This window comes from Pholcus phalangioides, unplaced genomic scaffold (assembly GCF_987345545.1).
Source record: "Pholcus phalangioides strain wild (caught in Gottingen) unplaced genomic scaffold, Ppha-v1.0 ptg000009l_1, whole genome shotgun sequence".
NCBI lineage: Eukaryota > Metazoa > Arthropoda > Arachnida > Araneae > Pholcidae > Pholcus > Pholcus phalangioides.
The window spans coordinates 24,126,359-24,141,061 of NW_028301602.1; the positions used below are offsets into that span (position 1 = coordinate 24,126,359).

Below are 14,703 nucleotides of genomic sequence, written 5' to 3' on the forward strand. Positions count from 1 at the left end.
ATAAAATTTATTAAAAAATCTGAAAAGTCATTCTTTTTAATGACATTTTAGCATATGATTTTTTTCAAAATATGTGACATTATATCTGACTGAGCTTTTTATACTTGGTATTTGTAAATTTATGAATAAAAAAAGAGAGACGATTAACCCTTTCCTATCCTCTGTCTCCCATACTCTATGGCTTGGCTGGCATTCATTTTTGTCAGAGAAGAGTCTGGTATATTACAATTATCTCAAGATGTTAAAGAGATAAATATGATCTTACCTGATGATACATCATCAGTTTTAGGTTACATGAAATAATTAATGGGTTGAAACAGTCCAATGCTGAGTGGGCGAACAAACATTTAAAAATAGAAAACATGTCAGATAAATCCAACATACGATAGGATAGGGTTAATTTACAAGAAAAAAAACTAAAAACATGAATATATAAGGCACTTATTAACTGACTTTTTTTTTGCAATTTGCCTTAGGTGCTTAAAGAATTTCAAGGATTGTTGATTTAAAAAACTTGTTTTCAGTCTTAAAAATAAATCACTCTCATGTTGACTTACATAGACATACATAATCATCTTTGCATCTAATGTAACAGCATTATACAGGGAGCTCGAATGAAATTAATAATAATTTGAATAACAATAATAATTTAAAACAGCATATCATTACCATAAAACAGTGGTTCCTAACAGTGGTTAACATGCCCATTGTGTACCAGAATTTTTCCACAACGCCCCAATCAAAACATCGACCTATCTAACACTTACAAAGTGGTTAGATTGGTTAAAAAATAATTCCAATTTGCAAATAATTTAGGTGAAATGTAGGAAATAAATACACATTTTTTTATTTTACAACAGTGCCCAAGGACATTGTGACACACAGTTTGAGAACCACTATCGTAACACATTCAAGAAAAATTTTCATAAAATTCAGCAGCATTAGTTGAATTGAAATATTTAGTAAAATGATATAAAAAAATAAGTGCTTAAATTGCAACATTCTTTGAAATAATAATAAGCCAATCATTTTATCCTTATAATTTCAAAAATTCATTTCACTCATTTAGTTTACTTACTATTTTATCATTTCTTTGCTTAAGAATAAAAAATATTAAACCTACATGAAAACAAATGCCTACAACTTGCATAATATGTTGGATTTTATATGGAATCAATAACATGGTTCCTTTACTCATGTTTGCGTTGTCACTGAAATAAAATAATTTTAAAACATGAAAACAAACTTAGTACCACAGAATACAAATTCAGTCTTGAATGATAAAAAAAGTCTACAGTGCTGAAATCATATAACTGTCATGAAGATGAAGTATTTTTATACTTGTATGAGATTTACTAAGGTTTCCATTACATATTGCTACATGGACGCAATAAAAAATTTAGCTAAGACTCGTTTGTAGTGCCAAAGGAGTCTCTACGTATAAGTCTATCTGTATATGGCAGTATACAAGTCCACATCATCTAGACAACACTAAAATTTACAACAAATGCAAATGTTGCTTGTTTACTACTACCCCAAAAAACGGTGAATCTAAAAACTGGGTCAATACTAGAAAATTTACAACAGTATCAGTAACCTACGTTTGCATAGATTAGTATTTATACAGGAACTTGAAAAATTTTGGATACATGGCTAGAAGACAAAGAAAATAAATAGGAAGAGACAAAAGGCAGCAGCTAAACTACAGAGAAGAAGAAAAGCATGAACACAAACTAATATCAAAGAGGGTGACACTATACAGATTCAATCCATATTCTCTGAACTGTAAATTTCCAATCCGAAGATGCAAAAGCTGATTTCCAGTGGTGTGTCTGAAGACTCAATTCATTGCTTACAGGAACATAATCCCAAATTCAACAGAAGTCATAAGAGGAAAAGAATCAATATTTAAAAGACAATTGGATATAGTTTTCAAAAAGCTTTTCGACTGGTAGGGGTGAAATTATATCAAGGGAAGATGACATGTTCTTGAGCAAAAAAAATACATGAGTATGGTCCGACACCACCACATGCCCCATAAAAAAAACCTTTACAAATCTGATTTTCGTTAATCTTAACTTTCCATTTTGAGGAAGGAGGGGAAAAAATGAAAGTTTGTTTCTTTTAACTTTTTTCACCCCTTGAAAAAGGATTCATCTTTTATTTCCTTTGATCTAGCTTGACTTTTCTGCCACACTCATGACACTTGATATATAGTCTGAAAGATTGACAGTCTCACGTTCTGAGCGCATCACAAATGGGTGTTCCTGTAAAGAGAAAACAAAACAGTTAAATGCACAATATCTTAAGGAAATTCATAGGAGATATCAAGCTACATTAAGACTGGAAAACATTTCAGCATTCAACTGAAAGAAAAAACAAGAGGGGGAAAAAGAAAGAACTTACTAGTAATTTTTTGTACTTTGGTCGATGTTGCTCTTCCTTAATCAAGCTGAATGAATAAAAGAAAATTATACATGATTTTTTGCAATCAATAAATCTGTAAACGCAAAAAAAAGAAAAACAAATTCTCAGACATACAAAAACGATATCATGTAGTTCAGAGTAATTTTACCATTTTCTAATTGATACCATTTTCCCTGATGGACTTTATTTTGACCAATCATCTAAAAATGTTATACTTTTTTACTAAAAGACTTAAAAAGCTGAAAGAAGAGAGGATGATGGAGAAAGGGTTTCGGATTATAATATTTTTAGAGCTAACTTTGAATTTTTATGAGAAGTACAAGATGTCTTATTCATAACAAAAAAGAAAAAAGTTGGGTAGGGGAAAATAACCCAGCCACTTCAAGGAAAAGGTAAATACAGGCATATTGTTAATTAAGTTTGATACTAGGGATCCATTTTTAAAGCATGAAAGAAAATAACACATCATAGATTTTAGTTAAACATGAAAATTTTGGTATTAAAAGTTGTTTTCATCATTTTTATTACTTAGTCCTATAATTTGGTCAATTTTCTGAGTGTAAAAGAAAGAAAATTACCAAGTATTCACAAAGTTCACGAACTCCAAAGTGAATGTGTTTCCGTTTTCGTTGGGACTGATTTGAGGTGGATCTCCTTGTACAACTTGAGTCAATTGTTCAAACACACTGTTCCACTTGGGATAAGGGAAACGACCGGTAGCTACCTCTATCTAAAAAAGCAAAGCAATAAAAAATAAATAAATTTAAAAAAAATTTACATCATAAGAAAAACAAATACGAAAAATAATTCTTGTAATTCTAAACAATTTTTAAAATATAGTAAGAAACAAATGTCATACAAGAAGAAATAGTCTTCCCAATGGACGACACACCATGATTAAACTTATCAAATGTTGCAAAGCCAGAGTTGTAAATATCACAAGAGACTTTGATACATTTTTGCATGAATAGAAACTGACTTCATCAAGAAACCAAAGCTTATGTAATGCACAAACTTTTTAGTATATAATTCATAGGAAATCTCATTCAGTTGAGAAAACATTGATTTTGAGTTTTGACAAGGTTTTTTTTGGCTTGATTTAACAAGACTTACCAATGTGATTCCTAAGCTCCAGACATCAGACCTAACATCATAACCTCGAGCCCTTCCTGGATCAATCCTTTCAGGCTGCAATGAATATTAAAAAATGTTTATCCAAGCACACTCTATTTTCCATACATGATAAATGCAATAACATTCTGAATGCATTATTGGTCATGTTTATCAATTTTATTTTTGAATAAATTTATGTCAATCAAGTTTTTCTTATTGCATTCTTTTAATGCAAACATGTTATATACTGTAATTTACTGTGTATAATCTGCAGATGAAAAGTTGCTATTTTGATCCAATACCTTTCAGGAAAAAACATTGCAGATAATATGCAGCAGTCCATTTCTGAATGTATAATCCACAGATTACAGGAAGATAATTATGGCATTTTTAATTTATTTAAAAATTTATGAACATTTTGTCATTGACACACAACCCTTTGTGATTATTTGTTGTTTATATTTCAATGTTTTTAATAATATTAATTCAGGTCAAATGTACATCAAATTTAGTGAAACTTGATAATTATGTCACATAGCATACCATATTTTGCCCCAAGATTGCACATTTCCAAGGTTTTATTAAACAAAGAATGGCTATTTTATTGAATTTACCAAAAAACAAAAATTACGTCTAACAATACTTACTGCCATGTAAGGTCTGCATCCCGCATCTCTGGTTTTGGCAATTGAATCCACCAACTGTCCGCTAATCCCAAAATCACACAACTTTATATTCCCTCCCATATCTAACAATATGTTACTAGGTTTCACGTCTGAAAAGAATTCAGAAAAACACTATCATATATTGAATAGTGGAATAAAATTCATAAAAATCAGAATAAAAACAAATAAGGCTACCAAGAAATCAATAAACAAGGTAGATCATAATAATTAGTGTTTAGGTGTAACAAATACTTCATTGATAAAATGGCATTGAATACTAATACGAAGTAAGATAACTCAGCTATATTTTGTTGTGCATACTCGGCAGTTGTGAGTATTGACTGCGCCATCCAAGTGATAATGTGCTTCATCTGTCCAGAGGATATTCCAAGGATATATATGCACACATATGATGAAAATAAAAATGTTCCATGTGTTCATGGAACTAAATAAAAGCTACAAACTATAATATGATTTACAAGAACTCAAAAAAATATAAATATATCTTAAATCTAGCTTAAGCCCATTTAAATAATATAAACTTCTTGCGCAAAGGCATGCAAAAACACATTTTCCCTTCTATAGGGGATCTTAGAAAACTGCCTAAAAAAATGCCATATTACTTGATGGGCAATTTGAAGCACATGGCAGAATTATCGAGAAAGGTCACTGTTTTTATTTTCATCACAACAAAGTGATTCTGTAAACACTCCCTACAAAATTTATTAATGCTGAAGTTCAAAAGGTAATGCTGCACATATTATTCATAAATTGTTGCTCATATGATTATTTGAATGAGATTCAAAATAGATCACCAATAAAAATATTGATTTAGCTCTATTTTAGAACCTCCTTTTTATGCCCACATAATTAAACACCCAGGAAGATACATTTCCTACATACACATAAGATACATTTCAGATGTATTTTTAAAGTAAAATGTTCATCTTATAGACCTGCAAAGCTGGTAAAGATATCATACAAACTGTTGAAATTAAATGAGTACACAAGCTACTTACCTCGGTGAATAATATTAAGTTTCTCTTTTAAATAATTTAATGCCTTCAGTGTCTGCAATAAGATAAAGTTCATATGAGTCAAGTTATAAACATAATTAAGTTCAGTACAACCAATAAGTAAAAAGACATTCCTACAGACCTCCTAATTCACTTCCCAGATAATGAGTAAAATTTCGGTCCATCCCCAGATGACAATTTCCTACTGTCCGAGTTGTATTTAAATATTTAGTTACATGCATGTAATATTGAAATTGATGTAATTTTTAATATGCATCTGGGATATATTTTTATAGCGGGAAAGCTGGCTTGCATTGAACATCTCAAAGTTGGAGAAACCAACTACAACATTTTCACAAACCATTGAATGAACAAGTTTATAGATAATTAATCCCCTTAATATCATTATTCATAGGGGGGAAAATGTAGAAATAAATATAAAAAACTTATATAACATACCCTGTAGATATACCCTACACGATATTTATTCAGAAATATAGCACATATATTGCAGTATTTCTTGAAGTACAGCTGCACTTCAATTTTAGAAAATAATAATTCAAAACATTATTTATGTTAATGCAGTGAATCTATTAGCTTTCATTAAAGAAAAATCAATGGCCTAAGAGTTCAGATTTATGAAAAAATGTGTCATTTATTTACAAATAACCAGTTCGTTCAATTTCAAAAAATTTTCATTTTGAATTATTTATTGCTCTTACATTCAATTATTTTTTTTGTTTAATTGTAGAATAAATTATAGATTGATAAAGATATATAATTAATAAACTCATATATTTCACATTTAATTGACACAATTTTTTTTTAAACTTTAAGGAATGCAAGTGGTTGTTCCTTTTTTTAATAATGACATTTCAAGCATTGTTTAAAAAACCCAAATAACTTACTGCAACTGTGACTTTTCCTAGAAAGTTTTCAGGTATCCTTTGATTTAATTTCTCATAGACAACTCTGTAAAACTTATCTAGTGAAGTATCCATGATTTCCATACATATCCAACAGTCACCCTGTTCAACATACGAATTGAAATCAATATAATATAAAGACAGTTGAACATCCTTTTTCTTCATTTGCGTAAACAACAAACACAATCACATATAATAACAAAAGAAAGATAATACAAAGATAAAAACATAGACTGTACAGCTTTTAGGGACCTATTTCATCTGTCCTACAGCTTAATGAAATTTCTGTATTCAATAAGCAACAGTACTCTGTAAATATATTTAAGATTTTTTATAAATCAGTTCAATTTTTTTGTCTTGGATGCCTATTTATATTTTCAATAAATGTTTCAAAATTTGATATGGAATTTTCAAATATAAAAAATTTTTCTTCGAGATGTTTATTTATAAAACATCCAACACAGAGAGAACTGATTAGAAAAAACTTCAAGATCTCTCGGTTCACGCATTCTAAATTTTATAATTTTCTGACAATTCTTTGAGATTTGCATTTTATTATTTATTGCCATTAATATTTTCACTACTCTGTGATGAATATAATTCAATATTAATACATCAGACTAAAGCAATTGTGAAAAATTTGCAAACCAGAAATTCAAGCATAATCACAGAATCATTGCAGAGATGACACCGATTATTAAATGATTAGAGTAAAAATTGTTTGGTTAATCAGAAAACAAATGCAGCAAAACCACTCGAGAGGTTACAATTACTCGAGAGGTTTACCAAATTTTCAAGAGGTTACAATTTAAACTGTAAAAGGTGAATAATTTGTTGTGATTTTAGAAATGTGATTGCAAATCTTTTTGGTATCTACCATTTTTGCAGATTGGTCACAGATTTATACAGGAAATCCAATATTATTACCAGCCTTCAAAAAATGTTGTTTAATGTGATGCCCGTTAATGACAATTTGCCTGGTCCGCAAATTTTATTTAATTTCAGAAACCTTGAATAAGTGTTGTTTTATTGTCCTCAAACATAAGCAGCTCGTCTCTTTTGATGGACCAGGGTGTTACCAAAACATTCAAAGTATACAATACGTGAAGTTAATTTAAAGAGAACAGTCTTTTTTAAAGACCACATAGTGCCATATCAAACACATAGTACAGCCAAATATTAAGAAGGAAAAACACATATTTATCCTGAAATTTGGTTTCAATTAAGTAACATTAATGTATATTTATATGCAACATTGTAACATAACTCCCACGAATTTGACTTGTGTGGTTATCGGTGGCCCTTTTATTTTGAAACTTTACAGGTATTGCTATGTTCATTTGCAAACACTGCCACACATACATAAAACCACTAAAACAAATCCATACATGTTCTGCCCCATCGGAGTAATTCACATTATGTATCAGTGCTGAAAACAATAATGTACAGTATTTTCCAAACTGAATACAACTCACCTCTTTGAAAATTGCTCCAAAAAACTGTACAATATATATGCAGTCGTTGCTTTTCATGACTACTTCCAAGTCCATCAGTAATTGTTTTTGCTCCTTTTCATCAACAGTCGACCTGATCCTCTACAAAGCGAGTTTTAATTATTTAAGTTATAAATAGATACAAATATTATATATATATATATATATATATATATATATATATGTGTGTGTGTTATTATACTAGCTAAAGCAGTGTCTGTGGTTCTCATATAGAGGAGCCAAGAAAAAAACTCTCTTAATATATTAATAATAATATATTTCTCTTAATATATCAATAATAATATCAGTTGAATATATAATATATAATAATATATATGTGCATTATCCTTTGGTAAAAACAATTTTGTACATCTGCATGTGGCATAACTGTCTAGTAATTTCTAGGTATACTTTTTTAAATAATACTTCGCAAGTTTTCAAAAAAACAAACATAGAAAAAGATGTGCCTCTTATTAAATAATAAGTTACAAATTTGCAAGAATATTTCTTCCATTAGGCCATTTTAAAAGTATTGAATTGTGAGAAAATAAATGGACCTCAATAAATTAAGATTTAAATGGAAGTAAAATAGGCAATGAAAAATTAAGTGCTCAGCATGGAAAAAAAATCACATACAAACCTTCACAGCCATCACTGTACCACTTTTTTTATGAACCATCTTATTCACTGTACCAAAAGCTCCCCTACCGATTTCACCCAAATCAGAGAGATCATCTGCAGTGAAGTCATATGTCTAAAAAAAATTTATTTCTTGACTCGAAGGAAATGTGTTCATTCATAGTATCAATTCATGGAAGGATGCAAGAAATACTCTAAAGAAAATGTTTAAAAAATATGTATCAATAAAGACTTACAACTTCTGGGGATATTTTGAGTTTTCCGGATGTTTGAATACTCCTGGTCACCCATCCTCTTTCCCTAAAAATAAGATGAAAAGTAATTAATTCTTGTCAAACAAATCAACACTGTACGGAAAGTTAAAACCAATAAACAGCATTGCCAATTTATTGGCATAATTTCAGGACATACCTTCAACGATTCATTTTCAATCTTAGATGTTCACAGATTTTTATATAGATTAACATTTTGGTATTTTCTTAAATCAATTATTACTAAAAGCGATAAAAATCTTTAAAATTCTGATCAAGAAAAAACTAAGATTAAGGGCTAAAGAGCTATCAGCCAGAAATATAATTATCATATGATAGTCAGATAGCCATAAAATAAAAAAAGATGAAAATGCAATAAATTATAGCAACTAAGACCAATATGTTTGTTGTATAAAAATCTCACAAAACTCATACATTTACTTAATTCCAATGATTCATTTTGAAGAGTTAAAAAAAATGAGTTAAAACTCACACCGGCGGTTGAACCTCTTTCTTTCTGCTACCACTCCCGAAACTTAATTTCAAGTGACCTCGTCTATCTGTAATGCAAATTAATGTTTTACAGAACATTTAAAAGAGCCAGATTTACAATTGCCTTCGTAAAAAAAAAATTGGCATAGTGTGTTGCAAATTTAAATTTCAATCACACAGTGTTTTTATATGGTATTAAAAACTATTACAAAAAACAATTTTTCTGAATTGAATACTTTCCTTGATTTGTCGAGAAACACAATGGGCAGGCAGTGGTGTGGCATTTACAAGTAATAAAAAACCAATATTCCTATGGATATGTACCATGATGAATTAATGTAGAGCAACTTTGTACTTCTATAAACTAATAGGTTACCAACAAGGAATGAGTGTGGGTGGCGAACACTTCTGAGCTCTACAGCCCTCTACCAACACAGAGAGATCTAGACTATCAGATAACAATCTATCTTAGTGCATGTGAATACCCCAATCCACCTTATGAAGCCAAACCACCCTACCTCTCCAGAAAAATCGATCATTCCCTTAAAATAAAACCTATTTTTGCTTCTACTGAGTGTTTTAAATACAGCTTCTTTCCTTATACCATTGGTGAATGGAACAAACTCCCCAGCTCTATTGTCAACTCCCCCCACTATCACCAGTTTTTTGTACAATATTAAACAATATGTCTCATTCAACCACATTCTCTTGCACAGGCCTGCAGGGCCAACAATATGGTATAAGTAAATAAAATGTGCAGTATTTCACGAATTTCGCGTGCATGCCATACTTTTTTCTCTTACAACAAACACAATGTAATGTAGGTAGTTGTAGCACATTTCAATAGAAGGAAAAAAAGTTCTCCGAAAGGAAATGAAAAATATAAGGAACGAAAAATTCAGATCAAAAGAGAAAAAAATTCTGGTTTATAACACTCTTTTGCAAATATCAAAAATTTTCTAAGCTAGACTAATTGTGCTAATAATTAGATCATAATTTCATTTGAAATTGAAGTAGACATGACATAATCAGAATTTTTCTTACCGAAGTTAGGATTGTCTGAAAAAAAAGAAAAGAATATATATATTAGCAGTATTTAGAACATTGTTACTTAAATTATGTTTTGATACAGGCACTGAATAATAATAAAAACAGTCATATAGAGATAGGCTAAATCAGGAATGATGAATCTTAAAAAAAATAGAGTTGGCAGCAGAATTTCTTAGGAGCAAAGTACCTATACACTTTTGTATACGAAAACCTGTCATAAATAACCTGTTCTACCACTTTTTAACAAGATTTACTGACCTTTCATCTTAGCAGATATGCCGACACAAATTCTGAAGATTTTGTTATTCTCAGACCCCAACATAGTGATCACAGATGGAAAATTTTATGCACCAATACCAATTTTTCTGTAGTCATGGCTATCTGGTACTTGGAATTTGTCAAGCTCTGTTTAAAAAGTACCAGGATGTGTTTCCCCCCCCCCCCCCATTATTATGTCATGAAGGAGTTCAGAACATCATGTTTTATGATGGAACAGCTATAGCAGGGTTTAAGCTACGGTCGCATTTTTCGCAAAATACAAAAGAAAATCGTAGAATGCGAAAGTAGTAGTTGCCACCTTCACAAAAATGCATGCAGGAGGTACGAAACAAGTAGACATCTAACCATCAATTATCAGCATTGCAGCATTTTGCTAAACATTTTCTTCCATTTTCGCTTTTTTGCTAAAGGAATTTTTTTATCTAGCTTAAACCCTGAGCTATAGGTACAATCACATTTTCGTACTTGGCAGCTGTTTTTTTTTTAGATTTCCCCCTACTGCCTAAAGATTTATTTCTTCCTACTGGTAGTGCGCTTGAACAGGAACATCTCTAGCTATAGATTGTTCTGCTTGAAACAGTCTTTTGTTTCCATGGAAGTTTTAAATAGTTTTCTGTTATCATGACAAAATATGGTGATATTTTTCATGACATTTTTCCTTGTCATGAGAGGTCAGAGGACCATCTTTTCACAAGTTGTACCATTTCTTTTCATTACACCACTTATGAAAAAATCATTTTGTTTATATATTTTTTGGAATTACTATTATAGTGAAAATCTTACTCAGTGAAACCCCTAGCATATATAACGATACTCAATGGGCCACAGTAACATATCATTATAAAGGATGTATCGTTGTAGATGGAATATGCTAACACTATGAAGAGTGCATCAGGATTATTTGTAATCTTTTTTGTCTTAGAGAATGTTTTCAAATTTATGCCTTTTGTTAAGTGTTAAATATTTTCTTTAGTGTAATGTCCATAATTAAAAAAAAAATACAAAACAAGACATGCAGAAAGAAATGACCCAAAATTTGTCAATTGGGTATGAAAAATGTGTGGTATGGTTATAACGGAGGAGTAGCTTGTTATATATGTGATTTTCGCTAAGGTTATTGTTATCTGATTTTTCACCATTTTTGTTGCACTATGGTCATTTTCCACATGCGAGGGCTAATCAAACCGGGAGCAGCAGTTTATTGCAATTCTGAATTGATGTGAAACTTTTTTTTCTTTTTTTTTATACTCACCAATGGGTTAGCGCATCAGTGAGACTCCCTGCAGCAGCAACCCTTTTTTCAGAGTGGTCATATAAATACGAATACAATGCCACAACAGGCAAAATGCCCAACGAGGTGGCTGAGAATACATCTCATCAATGTATCTGTTGTATTTCCATGTCTGGAATGTTTCGGACAAGGGCAAATCTGGTATCAAATTCATGACACTTATAGCCTTCTTTTGGTACTTTAGGCAAGTATCTTATCCGCCTAGGCCACCATGGCCCCCCACAACGATTTTTACTGAATAGGCTCAAGTGACCCGGAAAAAAAATAGATCTATTGATGCATAGGACGCATCATTATAAATGTATTTTAACTCTATGACAAGTGTACCAGGACTAAAGAGTAATATTATTACAAAGATGTTAGACATTTAGTCAGTCTTAAGATTTTTTTTTTTTTCGTTCAAACCAACTACAACCATGGGCAATTTACCGCAGAATGAATTATGCGTGTACCTAACAGTTTGAGTGTGTGTCTAGTGTTGGAACTTTAGCGCCGCCATCTATTTTTGAAATTACGAGTGAAGTGTAATGAGTAAGTGTAATTATGAGTGAATATTTGTACCGTTGTAGGCCTATTGCTCTCTGTGACGAGACTTTTCAATTCTTAAGACAGATTTGATCATTTCATTTCACTGTTATATGTGTTAAGAAAACTATTATACCTATTTTACCATAGTTTTATTATTTTTGACCTAGATGACATTCTAAATTTAGTCCAGGAGACATAGTCACTGTCCCCGTTTTTTCTAAAGCATCTTTTGTCTGCAGAGATTATTGTAATAGTAATTTTCTTCCCAGAAAAGAATGTTGCAACAAATGGATGCAAGGGAGCACAACTTTCTCTTTCTCAGTTTGAAGTACACAATATATACATTCATAGGCCTGCTTTTCATAGCTCCCACATCCTATAGCAGGACCTATGGGCTGGGATCTTTGGTCAGTCCCAGCCAGATTTTTCACAGGCTTCTTTTTTAGTCATTTTATGGGGTAAAAAAAAAAAAAATTACCAGAGTCATCCCAGGCTGACGCTCTGTCAGCCCATTTATGAGGGAAATTATATTTTTCTTAGGAACACTTTTCATAGGGCAGATGGAACATGGATGATAAATTATGGACATGGATGCTGCATTTGACCCACTGAGGTTATGCACCACTGGATTGTACTATACATTGCCATCATCAGCTGCAAAGGTGCATTTTTGGAAGCAAATGCTTGATCAATAGTAGGAATGAAGTTGTGATGATAGGCCTAGAATTATTTAGCAAATCATACCAAAGGTCTCAGTGAAACGCCTGGGCTGGCACAGGGCAGCAATTCTTTTCGCTGGTCATAGCCCTTTCCCAGCTTATCTCAAATGCTTTATGGAAATCACTAAGAAGGTACAGCACTAGATTATAATAGCTGCATTCGAACAACACACCTACACTTTAAGGGGGAACAAGTGCAGCAAACGTATGCCAGTAGAGAAGGAATATCACCCGCCATCCTGGTACTATGAAACTATAAAAGCTGATGCATTAAAGCCAATAAAAATTCTTTGGTACAACGGACAGCAGCCCTGATTGTGAATATGGCACCTTTGAGTGCACCATGTTGCTGCGCTTACAACAAAGACAATCCTCTTCACATCAGTATTTGTGAAGAAACCTGCGACTGAGTTAGGATTAACATCATATGCATTATCAAGAACCGTACCTGTTACAGAAATATGAAGTTCGATTATTAAATTATTCATTGATTTATTATTGAATTATTAAATTACTAATTTTTATTAATTTATTATTGACTTATATCTACATATTAATGATTTTTGTTGATTTATTACTGATTTTGTAAGTGATTGGTTTTTAATTTGATAATTTTATTATATTAGGTGGAGCTCACTGGCAATATGCATGATTGCGCCTGGCCATGTATAAAAACTTTTATTATTGATGGTTGGCATTGACATTTTCAAATCCCAATAAATCACTGGGGGCAATCAAGTTCCTACGGGACAATGTGCTGAAATCACCTTGTGTGATAGAGCCTGGATGTCTCTAGGTTTCCTCAGATTGTGACTCAACGATTCCGATATGTACAGTTATTCATGAGAGTATCAAAGATATTTTCTCATTAAAATGAAAACTATACCATAGCTATTTTGTGAATGCTCATGAGAATGAGTTAACACAATTGTATGAGAACAAAGATATTTTGAATCAACGATTGTTTTAGATTTTTCTACACATAGTTCACAATTTAGGGGAGGGAGGAGTGGAAGGCAATATATTGTGAAGCAGCACGCTTTGTTTTCCCTAAAGTTGTTCCCTTAAGTGTGCTTATTTTATGTGGAAATACGTGAAATTTCAAATATAAATGTGGATAAAGATAATTGTTACTGCCGCTGTGTGTAGGTCATGTGAGGTGAGAAATATATAGCAGTGAAAGCATGAAATATTTGTAAAAATGGGCAGTAAAGTGAATTTATAAAATATCGAAGAAAAATGTTCGAAATAAATTATATTCAAATTTTATTTGTCTTTTTTTTTTTTAATCTTTTACCTTGACTGCGAGAGACATTCCTGGATCCGAAATTGTTGTGATCCGTCATTGCCGCCTTCACACAAAAAAAACAAACTCAAATCCAAACAAAACAAAATCGCTCCTCAGCGTAGCTTATGAGACTACGAGGGTGCTTTATTTTCCTAATTTCACCATAACGTATAAATTAAACAAAATCTAAATCGATATCAAAATTATTTTTATTTGATTGCACTGGAAAACAAAAAAATAAGTCATCCTATAAAAAAAAATTGAACAGTAAAAATTTTTAGGGGGATTGAAGATGGTGCGTTCCTCACGCCTTTACCACAAAAAAAAAATCCCGGAAAATTTGTGAAAATGCAAAAAAAGAAATGCTATCATAAAATATGAAATTTTAAATTCACATTATAAAGTTAAAGTAAAATATTCATTTATGAAAGTAGAAAATATTTTCATCGAATTTTCTTGCTGTTTTGATTGATCAAATATGGACACGAATGAATGACGTCACACTCAAAGATTGAAATTTTTCATT

The 14,703-nt window shown here is 31.3% G+C and overlaps 1 protein-coding gene across 1 annotated transcript; it reads right to left on the reverse strand.

Moving 5' to 3' along the window:
• Positions 1-462: 462 nt before the first annotated feature.
• On the reverse strand, positions 463-14,335 carry Mkk4 (dual specificity mitogen-activated protein kinase kinase 4). The gene is made up of 13 exons (XM_089235806.1): positions 14,187-14,335; positions 10,067-10,081; positions 9,024-9,090; positions 8,516-8,579; positions 8,281-8,394; positions 7,623-7,742; positions 6,130-6,249; positions 5,225-5,276; positions 4,188-4,315; positions 3,541-3,615; positions 3,006-3,157; positions 2,407-2,452; positions 463-2,267 (listed from the first exon to the last, which is right to left on the reverse strand). Exons 1-13 carry the CDS (start codon positions 14,233-14,235, stop codon positions 2,175-2,177), a joined length of 1,095 nt encoding a protein of 364 aa, XP_089091932.1. The 5' UTR covers positions 14,236-14,335; the 3' UTR covers positions 463-2,174.
• Positions 14,336-14,703: the final 368 nt, after the last annotated feature.